Source organism: Zalophus californianus, chromosome 11, assembly GCF_009762305.2.
Source record: "Zalophus californianus isolate mZalCal1 chromosome 11, mZalCal1.pri.v2, whole genome shotgun sequence".
Lineage (NCBI taxonomy): Eukaryota > Metazoa > Chordata > Mammalia > Carnivora > Otariidae > Zalophus > Zalophus californianus.
The window spans coordinates 39,500,136-39,517,025 of record NC_045605.1 but is presented as its reverse complement, the minus strand read 5'-3'; the positions used below and the strand labels follow the sequence as shown (position 1 = coordinate 39,517,025).

At 46.1% G+C, this 16,890-nt stretch overlaps 1 protein-coding gene across 1 annotated transcript in view; it reads left to right on the top strand.

Moving 5' to 3' along the window:
* The window catches only part of FAT3 (FAT atypical cadherin 3), a 642,087-nt gene extending 625,697 nt beyond the window's left edge, over positions 1-16,390 (top strand). Inside the window, exons 26-31 of the mRNA XM_035722989.1 lie at positions 876-1,029; positions 3,138-3,793; positions 7,180-7,293; positions 9,392-9,451; positions 9,978-10,013; positions 10,673-16,390. Of these exons, the coding sequence (XP_035578882.1) occupies positions 876-1,029; positions 3,138-3,793; positions 7,180-7,293; positions 9,392-9,451; positions 9,978-10,013; positions 10,673-11,295 (1,643 nt within the window). The 3' untranslated portion in view covers positions 11,296-16,390. The remainder of the gene's footprint in view (positions 1-875; positions 1,030-3,137; positions 3,794-7,179; positions 7,294-9,391; positions 9,452-9,977; positions 10,014-10,672) is intronic.
* The last annotated feature ends 500 nt before the right edge of the window (positions 16,391-16,890 follow it).

The following is a 16,890-nucleotide window of genomic DNA, read 5'->3' as shown; positions in this document are numbered from 1 at the left end:
AGCTAGAGAAAAGAAAATGTTATTAAGAAAATCATAGGGAAGAGAAAATACATTTACAGTATCAAACTGTAATAGGAATTCCTTTAATAGGAAAAGGAATTTTAAATTTTTTTTAAAGTAGGGCAAAAGAAAACCCTTACTCCTTATTCATCCCTTCCATCTCTGAGAGGTAAATAATACCATTGTCCTCTTACCTACTCTGATACTTAATATTCTTTGCAGTAAGGATGCTACTACCTGTTTCCTCATGATGCGTTCATGAGTAGAGAAAGCTGACAAAGATGTGAAAATCAGGATCCAAATACAGGAGCTGGGTGAAGGCTGGGATTCTTCCATTTCCCTGTGCGTCTGCCAAACTGAGGCTCATTTGAGTTGATATATATCCACATTTTACCTGTCATCCTCTCTCTTCCCCTCCAGGCGGGAATTGAGGTTCTCACCTAAGGAGAGAAAGGGCATGGGGGTGAGAGGGGGTTCAGAAAAGGAACTAATGTGGTACCTATGGTAAACTGCTCCTCCCTGGAAGCATCCTGCCTTTTAGGTAAGAATGTGCTGGGGAAAGCATCTTCTCCCCATCTTGGCCTCTGCTCTTGGAGTCTGTTCCTTGGGTGCCTCTTACCAGTCTCACTCGCATTTAGACATGTGGTTAATTAGGTGCATTTTTGTGGACTAGCAGGGGATCCAAACCATTACTCGGCATCTTTGTGGCAAATGTGTCCCAAGTTCAAAATAACCAATCTGATAATCATCTTTGGAATCTGGGCCCTGCCAAAGATTTGGTTTAGGAGGAATCAGGAGGGCACGTGATGGCCGAGTCCCTGCACTCCGAGCATTGCCAAGGGCACTGTGGCTCATGAGGACCTCTGTCTCCCTAGGCTATCAGTGTACCTGTCTCTCACAGTTCACCGGGAGAAACTGTGAGTCGGAGATCACAGCTTGCTTCCCAAACCCCTGCCAGAACGGAGGCTCCTGCGACCCGATAGGGAACACTTTCATCTGCAATTGCAAAGCTGGGCTCACTGGAGTCACGTAAGTGAGATTATGCAACCAAGTCTTTCTCTCCTCTGCTTCTTGTTGCTAAGAAAGCAAAACAGTAAACGACTAATGGGGATAAAAGATTTGCCACTAGTGGAACAGGCAAAGGGTTAATATCTTTACAAAAAGAAGTCTTACAAATGACTTAAATGTTAACAGGGATCATCTCTGGGTAATGGAGTTATTGGTTATTTATACTTTCTTACTTTATACTTCTCTACATTTGCAAATTTTTATATAATTACTATGTGTTCTGTAGTTAGGAAAACAGTTTTTGAAGAAAATCATCTATGAGCCCTAATATTTTCAGTATAATTTTGAGGCAGACATACTACCCGTTTCCCCAGAACTCATTAACTGGACTCTACCGCCTAACGTTTTACGATCATTCTGAGAAACTAAAACCTACCTTTACTTTGCAAACCCTTTTTCCCCCAAGAAATGAGGGAAATTAAAGTGTTAGCCAAATGGAAAGGGAATGTTTTAAGCTCTTGGTAAAATGCCACTTCCAACCACCCTTGATCATTTGATAAGTATATATATGTAATCTCAAGCAAGTGATATTCTAATTACAGATCAGTCTTATGGATTCATTAAAGCAAATCTCCCGAGGACTTTACCAGGAAATACTTAGTGGACTTTGAATCGTTGGATGTAATTTAAAGTAATAAAGCTGCATTTATTTTTAAATACTCTGTGATTCTAGTTTCCAAATGACTTGGCCTCAATCTGTTCGAATTAGGGATGTTTGACTACATTTTAAAAGGTGGATTGCCAAAGATACAAGTGATTGCGCTTTTTAAATGAACACATCAGAGCAATTGCTGAAGTAGAGAAAAGTGAAGGAGAAAGAAGGCCTATGTTCTCACATAATGATAAAGTAAGAAAGAATAAGACTTAAATCTTTGCCTTATAATTATACTCAATGTGAGTCATGGATTGCTTTAAAGAGAATAAAAATGATTTAATTATTTTTCATTAGAATGCTTTAATCATTCTTTCCTGATAATCTGCATTAGTATTAACCTTTGTGGTAGCACAGAATCTGTAAAATATATATATCTTTAGCCCTCCACCTATCCGCTTACTCTGTTACCCCACCCTGCACACATGTGCGTGTGCGCGCGCACGCACACGCACACACACACACACGCACACACACACGCACACACACGCACACACACGCGCATGCACACGCGCACACACACGCACGCACACACGCACACTCACGCACGCACACATGCACGCACACACGCACACTCACGCACGCACACACACACGCGCGCACACACACACGCACACGCACACACACACGCGCACACACACACACACACCCAGTTCCCAGAGAGACCAAAAATTACAGGAACTCTTGGGAGGAAAATGTCAGAACCAAAGATTTCCTCCTCTCGGGAAAGCCTATATAAGGTGTATAGGTTCACTGCTTTTTCTCTGCAATTCTCCAATCCCAGAAGCTCGGAGAACCAAAAGGGTTCCGGATAACTTCGTGGCAAACTAATTCGGTGGCAAAACCAGCCAAAACTGCTCTGAGACTATTTCTAGTCTTTATTTCTCTGATTTAGTGTGAATATCCATGTGTTTTATTATAGAAGCACTGGTATAGTTTGATTCTGGGGTCCTATGGCAGCTCCCGTTTGAGCAGTAGGGCAGGTATGTTCCAGAAAAGGAAAGACGTGTACTATATGATGTTTCTAAAATTGCAAGAATTTAATCCCTGAAATGCATCCGGCCCCGAGGATTTGGAGACCAGTTCCTCTCCAACAGCATCTGCTTTTTCTCTTCCTGCTCCTTCTCTTCCCTCCCGCCAATCTTTGCCTTACTTCCGTCTGGAGGGGGTCAGACTATCTGGGAGCGATCCTGTTGATTGCGAGAAGTACCTTAACTCACCGTGACAACTCGGGCCACCTGCCGAGGTGCCCGCCCACCCACCCCCCACTCCCAACACACACACACGCACTCATGCACGCCATCACTCTTTGTCACGCTTCACGTGCCCTTGGGGTGCTGTGTCTCCTCGTCAAGAAGGCCGTGAATGGCGCTGTGGGGCCTGCTGTCTGAGAGGGGCTTTGTGTTTTGTCACGAAGGTGCGAGGAGGACGTCAACGAGTGCGAGCGGGAGGAGTGTGAGAATGGGGGCTCCTGCGTCAACGTGTTCGGCTCCTTCGTGTGCAACTGCACGCCAGGCTACGTGGGCCAGTACTGCGGGCTGCGCCCCGTGGTCGTGCCCAACATCCAGGCCGGCCACTCATACGTGGGCAAGGAGGAGCTCATCGGCATCGCGGTGGTCCTCTTCGTCATCTTCATCCTGGTCATCCTCTTCATCGTCTTCCGCAAGAAGGTCTTCCGCAAGAACTACTCGCGCAACAACATCACGCTGGTGCAGGACCCTGCCACTGCCGCCCTGCTCAACAAGAGCAACGGCATCCCGTTCCGGAACCTGCGTGGCGGCGGGGACGGCCGCAATGTCTACCAGGAGGTGGGGCCCCCGCAGGTGCCCGTGCGCCCCATGGCCTACACGCCATGCTTCCAGAGCGACTCCAGGAGCAACCTGGATAAGATCGTGGACGGGCTGGGGGGTGAGCACCAGGAGATGACCACGTTCCACCCCGAGTCCCCGCGCATCCTGACGGCCAGGCGCGGTGTGGTCGTGTGCAGCGTGGCTCCCAACTTGCCCGCCGTGTCGCCCTGTCGCTCAGACTGCGATTCCATCCGGAAGAATGGCTGGGACGCAGGAACCGACAGTGAGTAGGAGGCCATAGTGTGTCTGCTTGTGCCTTTACTGTCGCTGGGGAGCTGTGGTGTGCCTGGCACTGGGGAAGGAAATCGGGGAGAGGAGAGAGAAACCGCCTGGGCAGGGCACTCCTTGTGACATGTTCTGGCATTGAATGTCCAGAAAACTTGCTCTGGTTCTTATCCCCATTTACAGATGGGGAAAATGAGGCTCAGAGAGCTTGCATCAGGTGTCCAAGGTCACAATGCTAGGAAGAGGCAGCAAAGCAGGTGGGCCAATCCAGAGCTGCCAGCTCTAAAAACCCATGCTCTACTCACAACAGCACACCATCGGTGGTAATAAAAGCAGTGTGGTGACAGAAGTGATATACTGAGAGCATGTTCTGGAAGGTCAGAAGAAAAGAGTATTTCTAGACCTAAGGTGAAGACTTGAGAGCTGGAATGCAGGGTCCATGAAACAAGAGGGTGAGACTTAAGGCAGGAAAAGTACAGTCCAGATAGTGGTATTTCCCTCTCCTTCAGGCCTCATGGGCCAGCATCCTAGCCAAAGAACCACAGGTGCAAAGGCCCTGTGGTGGGAAAGACCTTGACATGTTGAAGAACAGAAAGGAGGTCAAGGTAGTTGGAGATTGGTGAGCAACAAGGGAAAATGAATGCATTTTAATGGCAACATGAGTGCAGGTTTTTAAGCAGGGGAGTAGCATGATCAAATTTACATTTTCAAAAGATGGTTCAGATTGATCCATGGAGGACAGATTAAAAAGGACCAAAGAGGAAAAAAAGCAGAGCCGTTAGCTAGGTTCCATGAACATCTAATTGAGCAATGATGATTGCTTTCCCTGTCCTAACACGGGTCAGCATGAAGCTAAGGCAAGCTCTGTAGTAACCTGTGACTTTCCGTTAGGCCGAACGGCTTTATATTTCAGCAGGAGAGATGCCCTGGTAGCAGGAGTTTCCAAAGGCTGGAGCTTTAGTACTATGATATGTGTTGGGGTAGAGGATCCGGGGGAAGCTGCTTTCAAATGGAACTGGAAAGCATATGAGCAGAGGAGGTGAAGGGCATCTTTGTGGAGAAAGGGGGAATTCCTGCTGTGTCTTCAAGGATAAGTACAATTTTGGTAGGAAACTATCGGAGAGGGCCTTCTAGAAGCAGGAAGCAGCTTGATGACGGTAGGGGGCACATGAGGGTTACCTGACAGGTTCTCTTGTTCAGGAGAAAGGGGAGGCTAGAGATGAAAGTTTGGACATCATCTGGATGCACAATGGTTGAATCTCGAGTGGCCGGGGGTAGGGGGTGGGGGCGGGGATGAGCTCACTGAGGAGCAAGAAGAAAGAAAGGATGGCCAGACTGGACCTCCAAAAGAACTTGGAGATGCGTATGTATGGGAGGTGGGCAGAAGGGAGAGGCCAGGAATGGAGGCAAACAGTTGCCAACAAAAAGAGCAGGGACAGAGGACAGGGCAGCTGTGCAGAAGCCAAGGCTATTGATAAGGTTAGCAGGTTTGAGTACTGTAAAACTGTCTGGAAGGACACAGGCTTAAGAAAAAAAACAAAAACAACAACAGTACTGTGCTTGACACCTAGAAGATTTTTGGTCATCTGGAGAGTGTTTCAGTGAGTCGTCAAGACAGAATCCAGAACACAAACATTAGGGACAAAGAGATTTGGGGAGACAACAGAAGCAGAAGATGAACGTTTGCTGTATGTTGGATCTTCTTAAATCCTCCCAGCCGCCCATGTGGGCACCAAGTGGAGGAGCAGATGGGTGAGGTAGCAGCTTAAGAGCAAGTAGCTAGTAGAAGGAGGGGTGAGGACTAGAACCTGGCCCTTCAGGGTCCACAGCCTGTGCTCTTACCAACACTGCTCTTGGGGGCTTTAGCAGGATGGAGGGAGAGGGAACCCTGATGACAGAGGAGGGTCTCTGTTCTTCTCTGGGGCCGCCTCCACCATGCTATCTGCCGAGTCTTTCTGTAGACACTCTTGTAAGTCGTCGCCCTTGGATTTTCACCATAAATGCATTCCCTGTCCAGTGACTTTACTAAAGCCTTGCCAATCCAGCAGCTCTTAGAAAGGCTCTTCTTTTATTTAGCAGTGAAAAAAGAGAGGGCCTAATAAATGAAGTGGAGAAAGGAGTTTTATGCACGGCATTCACCGGGGTGGATCATTTGTTGTTTCTTTCCTAGTGTTCAGGGCTCAGCCCGGCCCTCACCTGGTGCTTTTCTGAGACACATCTTCGTATTTGGGGCAGTGTGGCCATTAGGAGGTGAACTCCTCTCAGACATCTCTCTACCTAGATCAATTGTTTATCCAGTTCATGGTCCCACTGTGGCTTCGGCATCTGACAGCAGATGTAGAGCCACAGTGCCCGGTACTGACCTCACCCTTTGTGGAGGAAACAGTGATTTCCACCGTCACAAAGAGGAACACCTGTCCCCTTAATCACAAGTCCCTGTCTCTTCTCCCCATCATGTTACGCGATGATTTGAAGCTTTTCCCGGTGATCCTTTTCCTCCACTTGCTTCATAATGTGACAACTTAATTTCCAGAATCTACCTCACGCCAAAACTCCCATTTCCCCCCAAAGTATTGTTATGCTTTTATTGAGTAGATTTCCTTCTTTGTTAAGCAAGGCAGAGTTAGCTGGCGAGACAATCTTTAGGCGACTCATTCATTTTTTTACTTGACAACTTCAAGATATGGCTTGTTTTTATTGCTTCCTTTAGTCCATCAAATAAGAAAATAGCCCTGGAGAGAGAGAGAGAGAGAGAGAGAGTGTTGTTCAGGCTGTCTTTGCAGAGCCAAAAGAAGGAAGTGGGGAGACAAGAGCACGTCCACACTGCCGATTGCCCTCCTACCACACAGAGCTCCGATCACTGTCATTCCCAAAAATGGTGTGACGCTGCCCTCTAGAAGGCAAGGCGGAGAACTCCACTGGCTCCCCAGAGATGGAAGTTGGGATGAATGTAATGGCATTCTTGCCTATAAAATATTTATACCCCTATTTTATAAGTAATCTCATTTAACCTGGTGTTGACACCACGTCGGTTCATGTAAATGATTTAAATTAACTCTGAATGGCAAAGAGCAGCCCAGCCACTTCATCCTGCCTTCACTCTTCACTTCGTCGCCTTACTTTGAGGAGGGAAGAGCTCCTTTCGGCTGTCAGCTATCTGGAAGCTCATTTACCACGGGTTAAGGGTTTCGAATCCATAATGTAAATCACTTGATTGACAGACCTTTGCCCCCAGTGGTACAATCAATTTTCTATTGTGGAGCTAAATTATTTTCTCGAAGCAAATGAAAGAGCTCTGAGAAGTGAACTCTGGGGGTGGGAGGGCTAGGCATATGCACAAGGTAACCGGTGTCATTTCTGCTTTCTCTCTGGCTGTCCACAAAGACAAAGGGGTTGATGATCCCGGAGAAGTGACCTGTTTTGCAGGCAGTAATAAAGGCAGCAACTCTGAGGTTCAGTCCCTGAGCTCCTTCCAGTCGGATTCTGGCGATGACAATGGTAAGCACTCGGCAGCTGTGTTCCCCTGTGTGGGTTTTGCCTCCTGTGCTAGAAGTCCATGGGTAGGGAGGAGGGTGATGTGACCAGTTCTGTTTCTGGGCCTGATCATGGACTTTGGAGCATGTTCACCAGCTTTTTGGCTGGCCCTGCTGTTGGGTGTCATCGCTGAGCTGCCGCTGTGGGCTGGCCAGGGGTCTGTGTCAAAGGTGGACCAAGGTCCCTGACCTCCAATAATGCATCTTCTTCTCCTACGGGAACCACCTCATCCCAAATGATACTCTAGAAAACTGTGGTCTTTCTTTTTTTTATTTTACAACTGGTGATCTCTTCACTCTTCACTGTATATCCAACTTCCCCATCGTCAGAAAATTCATTTAGGGGTAAGACCTCCTTCCCATAGAACCTCCTTCCCCTAGAAGTGGCATCGTCATTCAGCTGAAGTCCCCTTATAAGCATCTGGGGTCATGGGCCTTTGGAGAATCTATAAATACTGTGACTATGGATCCATTCCGTAGAAAAATGCACATATACCCAAAATGTGGCATGCGATTTCCATATGGTTCCTGGACTTCATTGACACTCCAAAGCTGCTACCACCAACTCTTGTGAACTTATCTTTATGGAGAGGGTACTAAATGCCGGAATGGGTTTTCTGAGCTGAGGAACCAGCTCTGGAGGATGGATTGGTCTCCCCAGGGCAGGAGGTGGAGCAGAAATGGTCACAAAACAGTGAGAGTTTACTGTATAGCGGTGAATCAAGAATCATTTCCAATAGTCATCCACAGAGACAGTTAGCATTCCCTTAGTCAATACCTTATTTCATTTCCCCATATGTAAGCCACTGGCAAAAATCGAATATGTATCAATTAATGTAATCATACAACCCATAAATGCATGCCAAGTTTCTCCTACATGCTGAACCCCGTGCTGAGTGTTTTGTACCCAGAAGTACAAAACGAAAATGATACAGTCTTTGCCCCCCAGGTAAATAGAGGAACAGGTGAGCTCCAAGGCCATAGAAGCAATCATGGAAGTAAAACAGTCTACCTTCGGCACCCTCATCCCCAAATCTCTTTCACCCCAGTACCCGGCATTCCAGAGAGGTGCAGAAGCCTACTTGTATCTGACTGCTGGGGTAACAAACCATATAACAGTGGCTTTCTTCTGACCATTCTCAGAAGGTCAGGGACATACCTCCAGATCTGTTTGCCGTGATACTTACTCCTTCCCTCATCCCCAACCAGAAGAAAAGCTGTTGCTCCTTGGCTTTTTATATAGAAACACCCGAGAACACGTAGTTTCCACTCCGGGCAGAGGTCTGGCAATGCTACCTAGCTGACTATTCTCACGGGCTCTGCTATGTGTGCCCTTAAGCTCACACATTTGGCCTTTCATGCTTAACCTTTCTGGGTTGGTCCTGACGAAAGTGGGTAGTGTTAGGAATTTTCAACAAACAAATTTTAAGCCTGATCACCTCTCCACAAGCTGCTGGTATCGGGTGCTAAATCAACCCCATATAGAGCACAAAATTCTCCTTCCCAGATTTCAGAGGCCAGATGCTGACTTTTGTCTGTGCTTTACCGGTAGAAGCCGGGCCTTGGGTTTGTTCTAGGCTATCAGTGGCATCATGGGAGTGTGAAGCCATCAGCCCTGCAAGGTGATCCTCCATCTCTGACATTTGGCTTGGAGCAGCATGGCTGACCGACAAATAATTATCCGTGGGAATAGTGAGGTCTTCCCCTGGGAGCCTTTGGGAGTTATTAATGAGAAATTAGCCTGAGCTTGATGAGCCACTGCCTTCCTAGATTGATTTCACTGGGCCATGAGGTGTGAATTTATGAGCCAGTACTCCCTGCCGATCATGCCTGGTCCTGGGTTTGCTGCCCTGGCCCTTCTGTTCGAAGGACCCCCAGGACCCTCAGATAAAAGCGTTCACCGGAGCGCTGCTTCACAGGCAGACTGGGGAGGCTTTGGGTGTTTGCATGCTGCACCTTTGATGTTGCCATCGTTGTGAAGAGACGTTCTCTTCTATCTGAACTACGTGACTAACCAGAAAATCTCCTTCCCTTCTCCTCTGTCTTCTTTTCCTGGCCACAAGCGTCCATTGTGACTGTCATTCAGCTTGTCAACAATGTAGTTGACACTATAGAGAATGAAGGTATTTACTTTTTTCTTCCATAGCATTTCTTTGTGTAAAGAGTTATCCTTTTGGAAATATGGCTTCTGTGTCACTTGATCTGGGGTTGCTTTTAATCAGCTAGAAACCTAGGGGACACCGGCTGTTTCTCTAGGGGTTGGAGTGAATTTTACAATTTTAAAGGAAAAAAAAAACCTAGTTCATAATTTGTTAAATAGGTGGGGTACTCTTTTTTATAAAAGCCCTTCTAAGACAAGAGTTCCCAATCAGCTGGAATCCAGGTTACTACTAAATTTGTTCTTATATTTAACATACTTAAGAAAGCATTCAAGGCTATACTCTTATGGGGATTGATTTTAATCAGGTAACTTTTATTAGTGACTTAATACAATTAGGACCAGGTATACATGGGATTTATGTTTTTATTTCCCAAAGAACAAGGAGGAGAAACAGGAGCAGGTGTTTTTAAGTTATCTAAAATGTTCTGTTTTACCCTCTTCGCGTAGCTTAGATTATCAGGTTTACCTCTCCCTTTGTATTTAAACAGTGTCTATCATGGACCAAGGACAGAACTACAACCGAGGTGACTCTGCCACAACCCCAGCATAACGTTTTTCTTCCACGTTTTGAATTGCTGAGTCCGTTCTTACCCGGTCCCTCTCCCTCCGTCCTTTCTGGGTTTCTTTGATCTGCATTTTGCATGTTCCAGGTGTCTTGTGTGCTTGGCATTGGAAGCGAAAGTCCCCCCAGCATCCCTCCCCCAGCCTCCCCACCGCGTGTGTCGGTCATTCATTTGCAGCGCGTCCTCCTACCTTCCGGGGACCACAGTACGGCCCATACCTTGCCCTCTCTCCGGGAGCATGTTGCCAGCCTGGCTCTGCATTTAGTGTATAGAAAGGAAGAAGGACTAGCAGGGAGGGGCTGCTGGAACTGGGTTTACTCCGCATGCCCTGGCTAGCCATCCCTTGTGGCATGGCTGAGTGTGAGGCTCTGCAGCAACCGGGCACCCTCTCTCAGAGTCACCATCGCCTCATTCTCCCGGGGGCCAGAGCATGGCTGGTCCCTGAGGGAGCCCTGTAAGGAGCATGCACATGACCCCGGCACCTTAGGGTCTCTTGGATGTTAATTGCATGTCAGCCCCCCCCCCCCCCCCCCCCCCCCCCCGCCCAATCCGCTCCTTTTCCAAGCCCTGCCCCAGCTCCAGTCTGGAGGAAATTGACTGTCACAGCTTTTCTCCCACAGCCTATCACTGGGACACCTCCGACTGGATGCCTGGGGCCCGGCTGTCGGACATAGAGGAAGTGCCCAACTATGAGAACCAGGAGGGAGGGTCTGTACACCAGGGCAGCACGCGGGAGCTGGAGAGCGATTACTACCTGGGCGGCTATGACATCGACAGCGAGTACCCACCCCCCCATGAAGAGGAGTTCCTGAACCAGGACCAGCTGCCCCCTCCCCTGCCAGAGGACTTCCCAGACCAGTACGAGGCCCTGCCGCCCTCCCAGCCTGTGTCGCTGGCCAGCACGCTGAGCCCCGACTGCAGGAGAAGGCCCCAGTTCCACCCCAGCCAGTACCTTCCTCCCCACCCATTCCCCAACGACACGGATTTGGCGGGCCCGCCGGCCGCCTGTGAATTTAGTACTTTTGCCGTGAGCATGAACCAGGGCGCAGAGACGGCCGGCCCCACCGACAGCGTGTCTCTCTCCTTGCACAATTCCAGAGGCACCTCGTCCTCGGATGTGTCGGCCAGCTGTGGCTTTGACGATTCTGAAGCAGCCATGAGTGACTACGAGAGCGTGGGAGAGCTCAGCCTCGCCAGCCTGCACATTCCCTTCATCGAGACTCAGCACCAGACCCAGGTGTAGATGGCGCATCTGCCCCGGGCCCTTGGCGCTGTCCGTGGCTGAACTGCGGGAAGGAGGCTGGCGGGGGTCGTGCGTCTGCGCGGCCAGCGGCCCGAAGGGAACACAGACTTGTCCCCTGGGGAACTTCTTTACAAGTCCTGCTGTCACGGGCAAGCTCCTGTCATGCTGGGTGCAAAGGAAAGTTTCCGATTGTTTCTTAGCGGTGATGGGTCGATAGCCTTGCAGTAGGTACCTGCATTCACAACCAAGATGGGGCACTGAGTTTCTACAGGCAGAATAAACTCCACCTGCTAGGTTATACAGCCCGTCCTGTATGGCTTTGTGCAGTATCGGGACCCAGGAAGGGTTATAGCGGCCAAGGCGGCAGTATTAATAACTGGCAACAAGCCAAGAGGCATTGTTGCATGTCATTTTGAGCCAATGGGGGGGAGGGGATGAAAATAGTAGTTATGATGGTTGGAAAAGTTAGTCTCTTAGGCGAAAGAAAAGAGAAACAAATATTATTAAAAAAAAAAACAAACAAGAAAATGGGCTGAAGCCTTCAAAATCAACTCTATTTTTCTTTAATAAGCTGTCCAGTTTTCAGCTATAAAATTAGATTTGGGTAACATGGTTTGTATGCTTAGTTATTTTTGTTTGTTTGTTTGTGTTAATCATCCAATATAATATAGCTGGGCTTTATGATCTTTGAGAAGGGTATCATTGGAGAGGAATGTGAGGATATTTGGGCTCACTTTTGGGGGCTGGGGAGAAGGTTGACGTTATTCAAACATTAGAAAGAATGTGATTATCTGTTTTTGTGTTTTCCAGTAAATATTCCTGGCCATAGCTACAATTTTAATATTACTGCAGAAATTGGCTTTTGTTCTGAGAATCAGGGAAGAAAAAGAAAAAAAAAGTTGTACTTTGGCACGTTCTCTACAATGAGAGGAATTTAGAGGTTTAAGCAGAATTCAAATTCAGGGAGAAAAAAAGGGAAATATACTTTCAAAACTTTCAGCTGGATGATCACAATTCTTGATAATGCAGATAAAATCTAAGTGTTATTTTAAATTGGTAGCATCATCACTATAAATGCAATTATGTTTGAAAAAAGAAGAAAGTAGAGTAGTTCTTGTGTATAAATTATAATAGCGTATGTGTCTGGGCCTATGTACAAATATGTGCTTGCACTCAATAAGGCTGCTCTTGAGGAAAGCTAACGCGAAGGTTTTAGGATATGGACTGTGTTGAAAAATCCTGCCAGCGAGGCAGACTTTCCAATTTCTCTGATCTCTACAATGTTAGAGAAACACCAAATGCCATATTTTGCTCTGGTTCACTTAACTTTATTTTGGTACTGCCATTTATAGTGACTTAAAACAAAACTGTGCTTTTGAAAAAATGATATTTTATTATAGTTTTCCAGAACTAAACTCTTATTTGAAAGATGTGTAATGTTTAATTACACCCCGGGGTTCTTCTCTCTCCTGACGTGTGGGCTTTGGCCCAGAGTTTCACAAATTGACAGGAGAATCACTTCACCAGAAATACAATAACCCAGTCCTCAAAGCTGAAAGTTACCAAGTTGAGTGACTCCGCTCTTTTGCTTCAGTCAGATTATGGCTGCGTGCACAGTGGCCATGGTAAATAAATGCATATTTGCACTATCTGCTTCATGAGCAAATCTCTGTGTCCACGGTTTCTGGTGACATTTGGCATTGGTGTGTCGACTAGTCTGTCCTGATTCTGTGTATCATCCACTCAGACATATTTTTAGTTGCTTCCGTTGTGTTTAGTCCACTGCTTTGTAGGAGTCAGTGTTTCTGAAGCTCGTTGTAACAAAACAAAACAAAAAAAATTCTTTTTCATTCCCAAGCTTCCAGAGTTCAGGGTACACTTCACAGATTTTCCAGCTTTTCTCCTCTCCCTGTCTCTTGGTCGGACCTCCTTGTGGAAGCATTACCCGCACTGTGGTCTTGAAATAAATGAAATTTCACTGAGGCTGCTTTTGAGAATAGAGTCTCTGGTATTTTTCTTATGTAAGAAGCACGTGTGCAAGAATCACGGAGAAAATGATGAACTAATGGTCTAGAATAGAATCACTGCTACACTTTTAATAATGCAATGACATAAAAACCATCAAAGTAAAACCAACAATTGATCTCTTGCCCCCAGGAAATATTAGAACGAGATTAATGCCGATGCTGCTTACACAGCATCTCCTCGAGGGAGAATGCCTGCCTGACACGGTAATGAAGGAATAAATAGATCCCTAATGCAGTTGTGAAGTCACCCAAGAAAACTGTGCGCACTCTTTTTGCCCTGACCTATCTAACATACCTCTTTCTTCAGCATGTCTTCCCCTGAGTTTCTGCAGAAGAGTTCTGCAGCTAAATGTATACCAGACGAGCATGTGTTATGTTTTGATTCATTACCTTTAAACACAGGATATCTTTTCACTTTGGGGATAGCTGGTTTTCCCTGTAGGTTACAAAACGATTGCAGTCAGGCCAGGGTGGAACTGAGTGGGGTCACTGATGAGCCAAAGAGCTGGAAGGGTCCTTAAGATCTGCTTCTAATCCCCTTTTTTTAATAAAAGAGGAAACATGACCAGAGAAGGGAAGGGACTTGCCCAAGCTCACGCAGGAAGTGAAGTAGCTAAACAGGGATTAGAACCCATCATTTGGCTGATATTCTTTCTATATAACATTGTTCCACTGACCTTCCTGGGACATGGTATCTGCCTGTATCTGCTGGACCTTCTGACATCCCACATTCCTGCTTTGGAAAATGCTAGAAAAGAGAATTCATGGAGATTATTTCTCTGGAAGCCTTAGGATCCCAAGTTTCCTTGCAGCCACCCCTAGGAAGGAGGCAGTTTCAGAATTCACACATTTCTTTGGACACTTACCAAAATGCTGCTTTTACCAAATGAATGTTTTCTAAAATGAGGATAGAATGATAATTACAGAACGGAACTCAGACCAGGCATCAATTATAGTGAAACTTGGATTATAATGTTACCTACTGGATGCAGTTTTGTTTTTCTTTTTTTTTTTTTTCCTCCCTCCCGGTCCTGGTGTTTGTTCTTCTCCCCTCTGCCATGATGAACCACATGGAAAGTATAGAAGCCGATAAGTGTCTTGCCCTTTTTTTGATCATGTACATGCTACCTCCTGGGAGTCGTTTTCTGTAGCCTGTTGTGGGCATTTTACCTGTATGACACATTCCTGTAAGGCTGAGAGTAGTTGGACTGGACTGTTGATGTGTGTCATGTCGCAAGCAGAAGCTACGGGGCCATCAAAGATGAATAAAGCAGGTGTTCAGTTGCTTTCTTCTGCAAGCATTTTGCTGCTGAGCTCCATTCCACACCAGCTCCATTTACTCATATCCTGCCCATTCATGAAATGCCATTGTAGAAGACAGTGGGAAGAGCAGGTCAAGTCTATGCATTTGAGGTTTACCCTAGCAGACAATCAGTCGGAAGGCCCGGAAAGGGCCTTTAGGATACATTCCTGGGACTTACCTGGAACTGCCCTTGGGAATCACCAGCACAACCTGGAAAAGAAGCAAGTAAAAGATATACACCACTGGCCAACGCCTACTTACTTCCCACCCCGCCCCCCGCCCCCACCCACTGCCCCCACTAACACCGTGTCTACGTAATCAAAGTCGGGAAGTGAGAAACAAGATTACCACAAGGAATCACGTGAGACCCAGAAAACACTTCCCTGTGAACGAGTTCAGGAAGATCTAGTGTTCATTTTGCATGGGCTGCCCAGATAATGGCCTGGTTTCTTCACACTTCTGCCCTCCCCAGTGCACAGATATCGCTAAAAGTAGTGAGGCTTGCATGTTTTATGTTTTTCGTTTCAAACCATGAGAAATGGAGATTTGAAGAGGAGCTGCTTCGGAGTTCTCATTTTGTGTGGTCTGTGAGAAGGCGGTTACGTGTTTATGCTGGTGTTTGTCCCGCAACATTCAACTGCACATTTTTCTGGTGGAAATCCACAATGGCTTTAAGCTTCTGGTTGCATAATTCTAGGGTTTAAAGTCACTATTTGTGGGTTTGGCATCAGTTAATACTTAGCCAGCTGGCTAAGAGCTGGGAAACGAGTAAGATTTTCTTTCCTTATGTAATAATGAAAAGCAATAATTACAAGTATGTAATATTACACAAAGGCCATAATTAGTCTCTTCCAGTGTTGAAGATGCACTAGAGAATCGTACAGTCCATTCGAAGCGTGTTTGGACCCATTGGTATGGACTGTAGCACCCTTCCGGCAAACAAATACCACAATTGCTACTACTTAACAACTTTCTGAGCCCTTACTACTGCATTTCAGGAGGTGACAAATGTGTTCCGGAAATGGAAGCACTGTATCAGAGAGATTGTCTTGTAAATTTACCTGTTACAAACAGGCTGGTTTGTAAAAGATGTATGTTTTGGTGTTTAAAATGTTTATAAAATTGTATATAATGGTTTCAATTTTCCAGGCTTTTTGTAGATACTGTATTTGATGCCTATCAGGATGCTTTAATTTGGGGGGTCAAGTATAATTCTAAGTCACCCATGCTGTTGGTCTACAAACTTTTGAGGTAACTCCATGCACGCACGCACACACACACACACAGGACCTTAGATTTGAAAAGGATGTTTTTTAATCATTTCAAAATGTACTGTAATCTTTTTTGGGTTCTACTGTTTTCATTTAATTTTCTCTGTTTCCAAGAAAATGTTTGTATTGACATTTTTTAAAACAAGTGTGCTTTGCCCAGTTACTAGGTACCTGATTTTTATGCCATTTCGGATTCAGATAAAGTATGTTGTTTCTTTACACACACCCCCACACACACACACCCCTGAGAACTCCCCTAAACTTGCACACACACCGCACACCAAACCTTATGCAAAGGGGAAAGCTAACACTTCAAGTGAATCTTGTCCCTTACAGACTTGGATTGTTCCTGCATATATTGCTGTTGGCAGTATTCAGCCTTGTGTTCTTTTTCTAAAAAAAAAAAATGAGAAAAGAAAGAAAAACAACAACAACAAAAGGACGGCCAAAAAAAAACAAAAAACAAAAAAACCAACAGTGTACAGGTTTGTAATTGCCAAAATTTGATGGTTAAAACAAGTTTTCAAGTAAAAAGAAAAAAAATGAAACTAGCAATTGTGTTGACCTTTTTAAGTGTTTTCTTTTATTCGCCTTCAATTAATCACTCCTGTGGAACTTGGGTGGTCCTATCTTTGCGGGGGATGGTGGTTTCTCCAGAGACTTCCTACCTCCAGAAAGAGTTCTATTGGTTCTGGTGCACATGTGTTGGAATCCTAGGTAGCTTCTTACTGGGCACATACCCTGTAGGGATTTGCCCTGATGAGAATGAACACAGTCCTGGAGGCTTGGAAAAACAGGGGCCGTGGAGCCCCCCACCTCTGCAGAAATGTCCCCTAAACACCTCCCCACGCCTTCTAGGCAGTTTCTCCAGTACTGGGCTCCCCAAACAAAAACAAAAACAAACAAAGAAAAAATCCTAGAGTTCAGAACACAATTAGCAGTTGAGTTTTCCTCCAGAAAGCTCTAGAAAATTTTCCATACCGAGCAAAAGTCA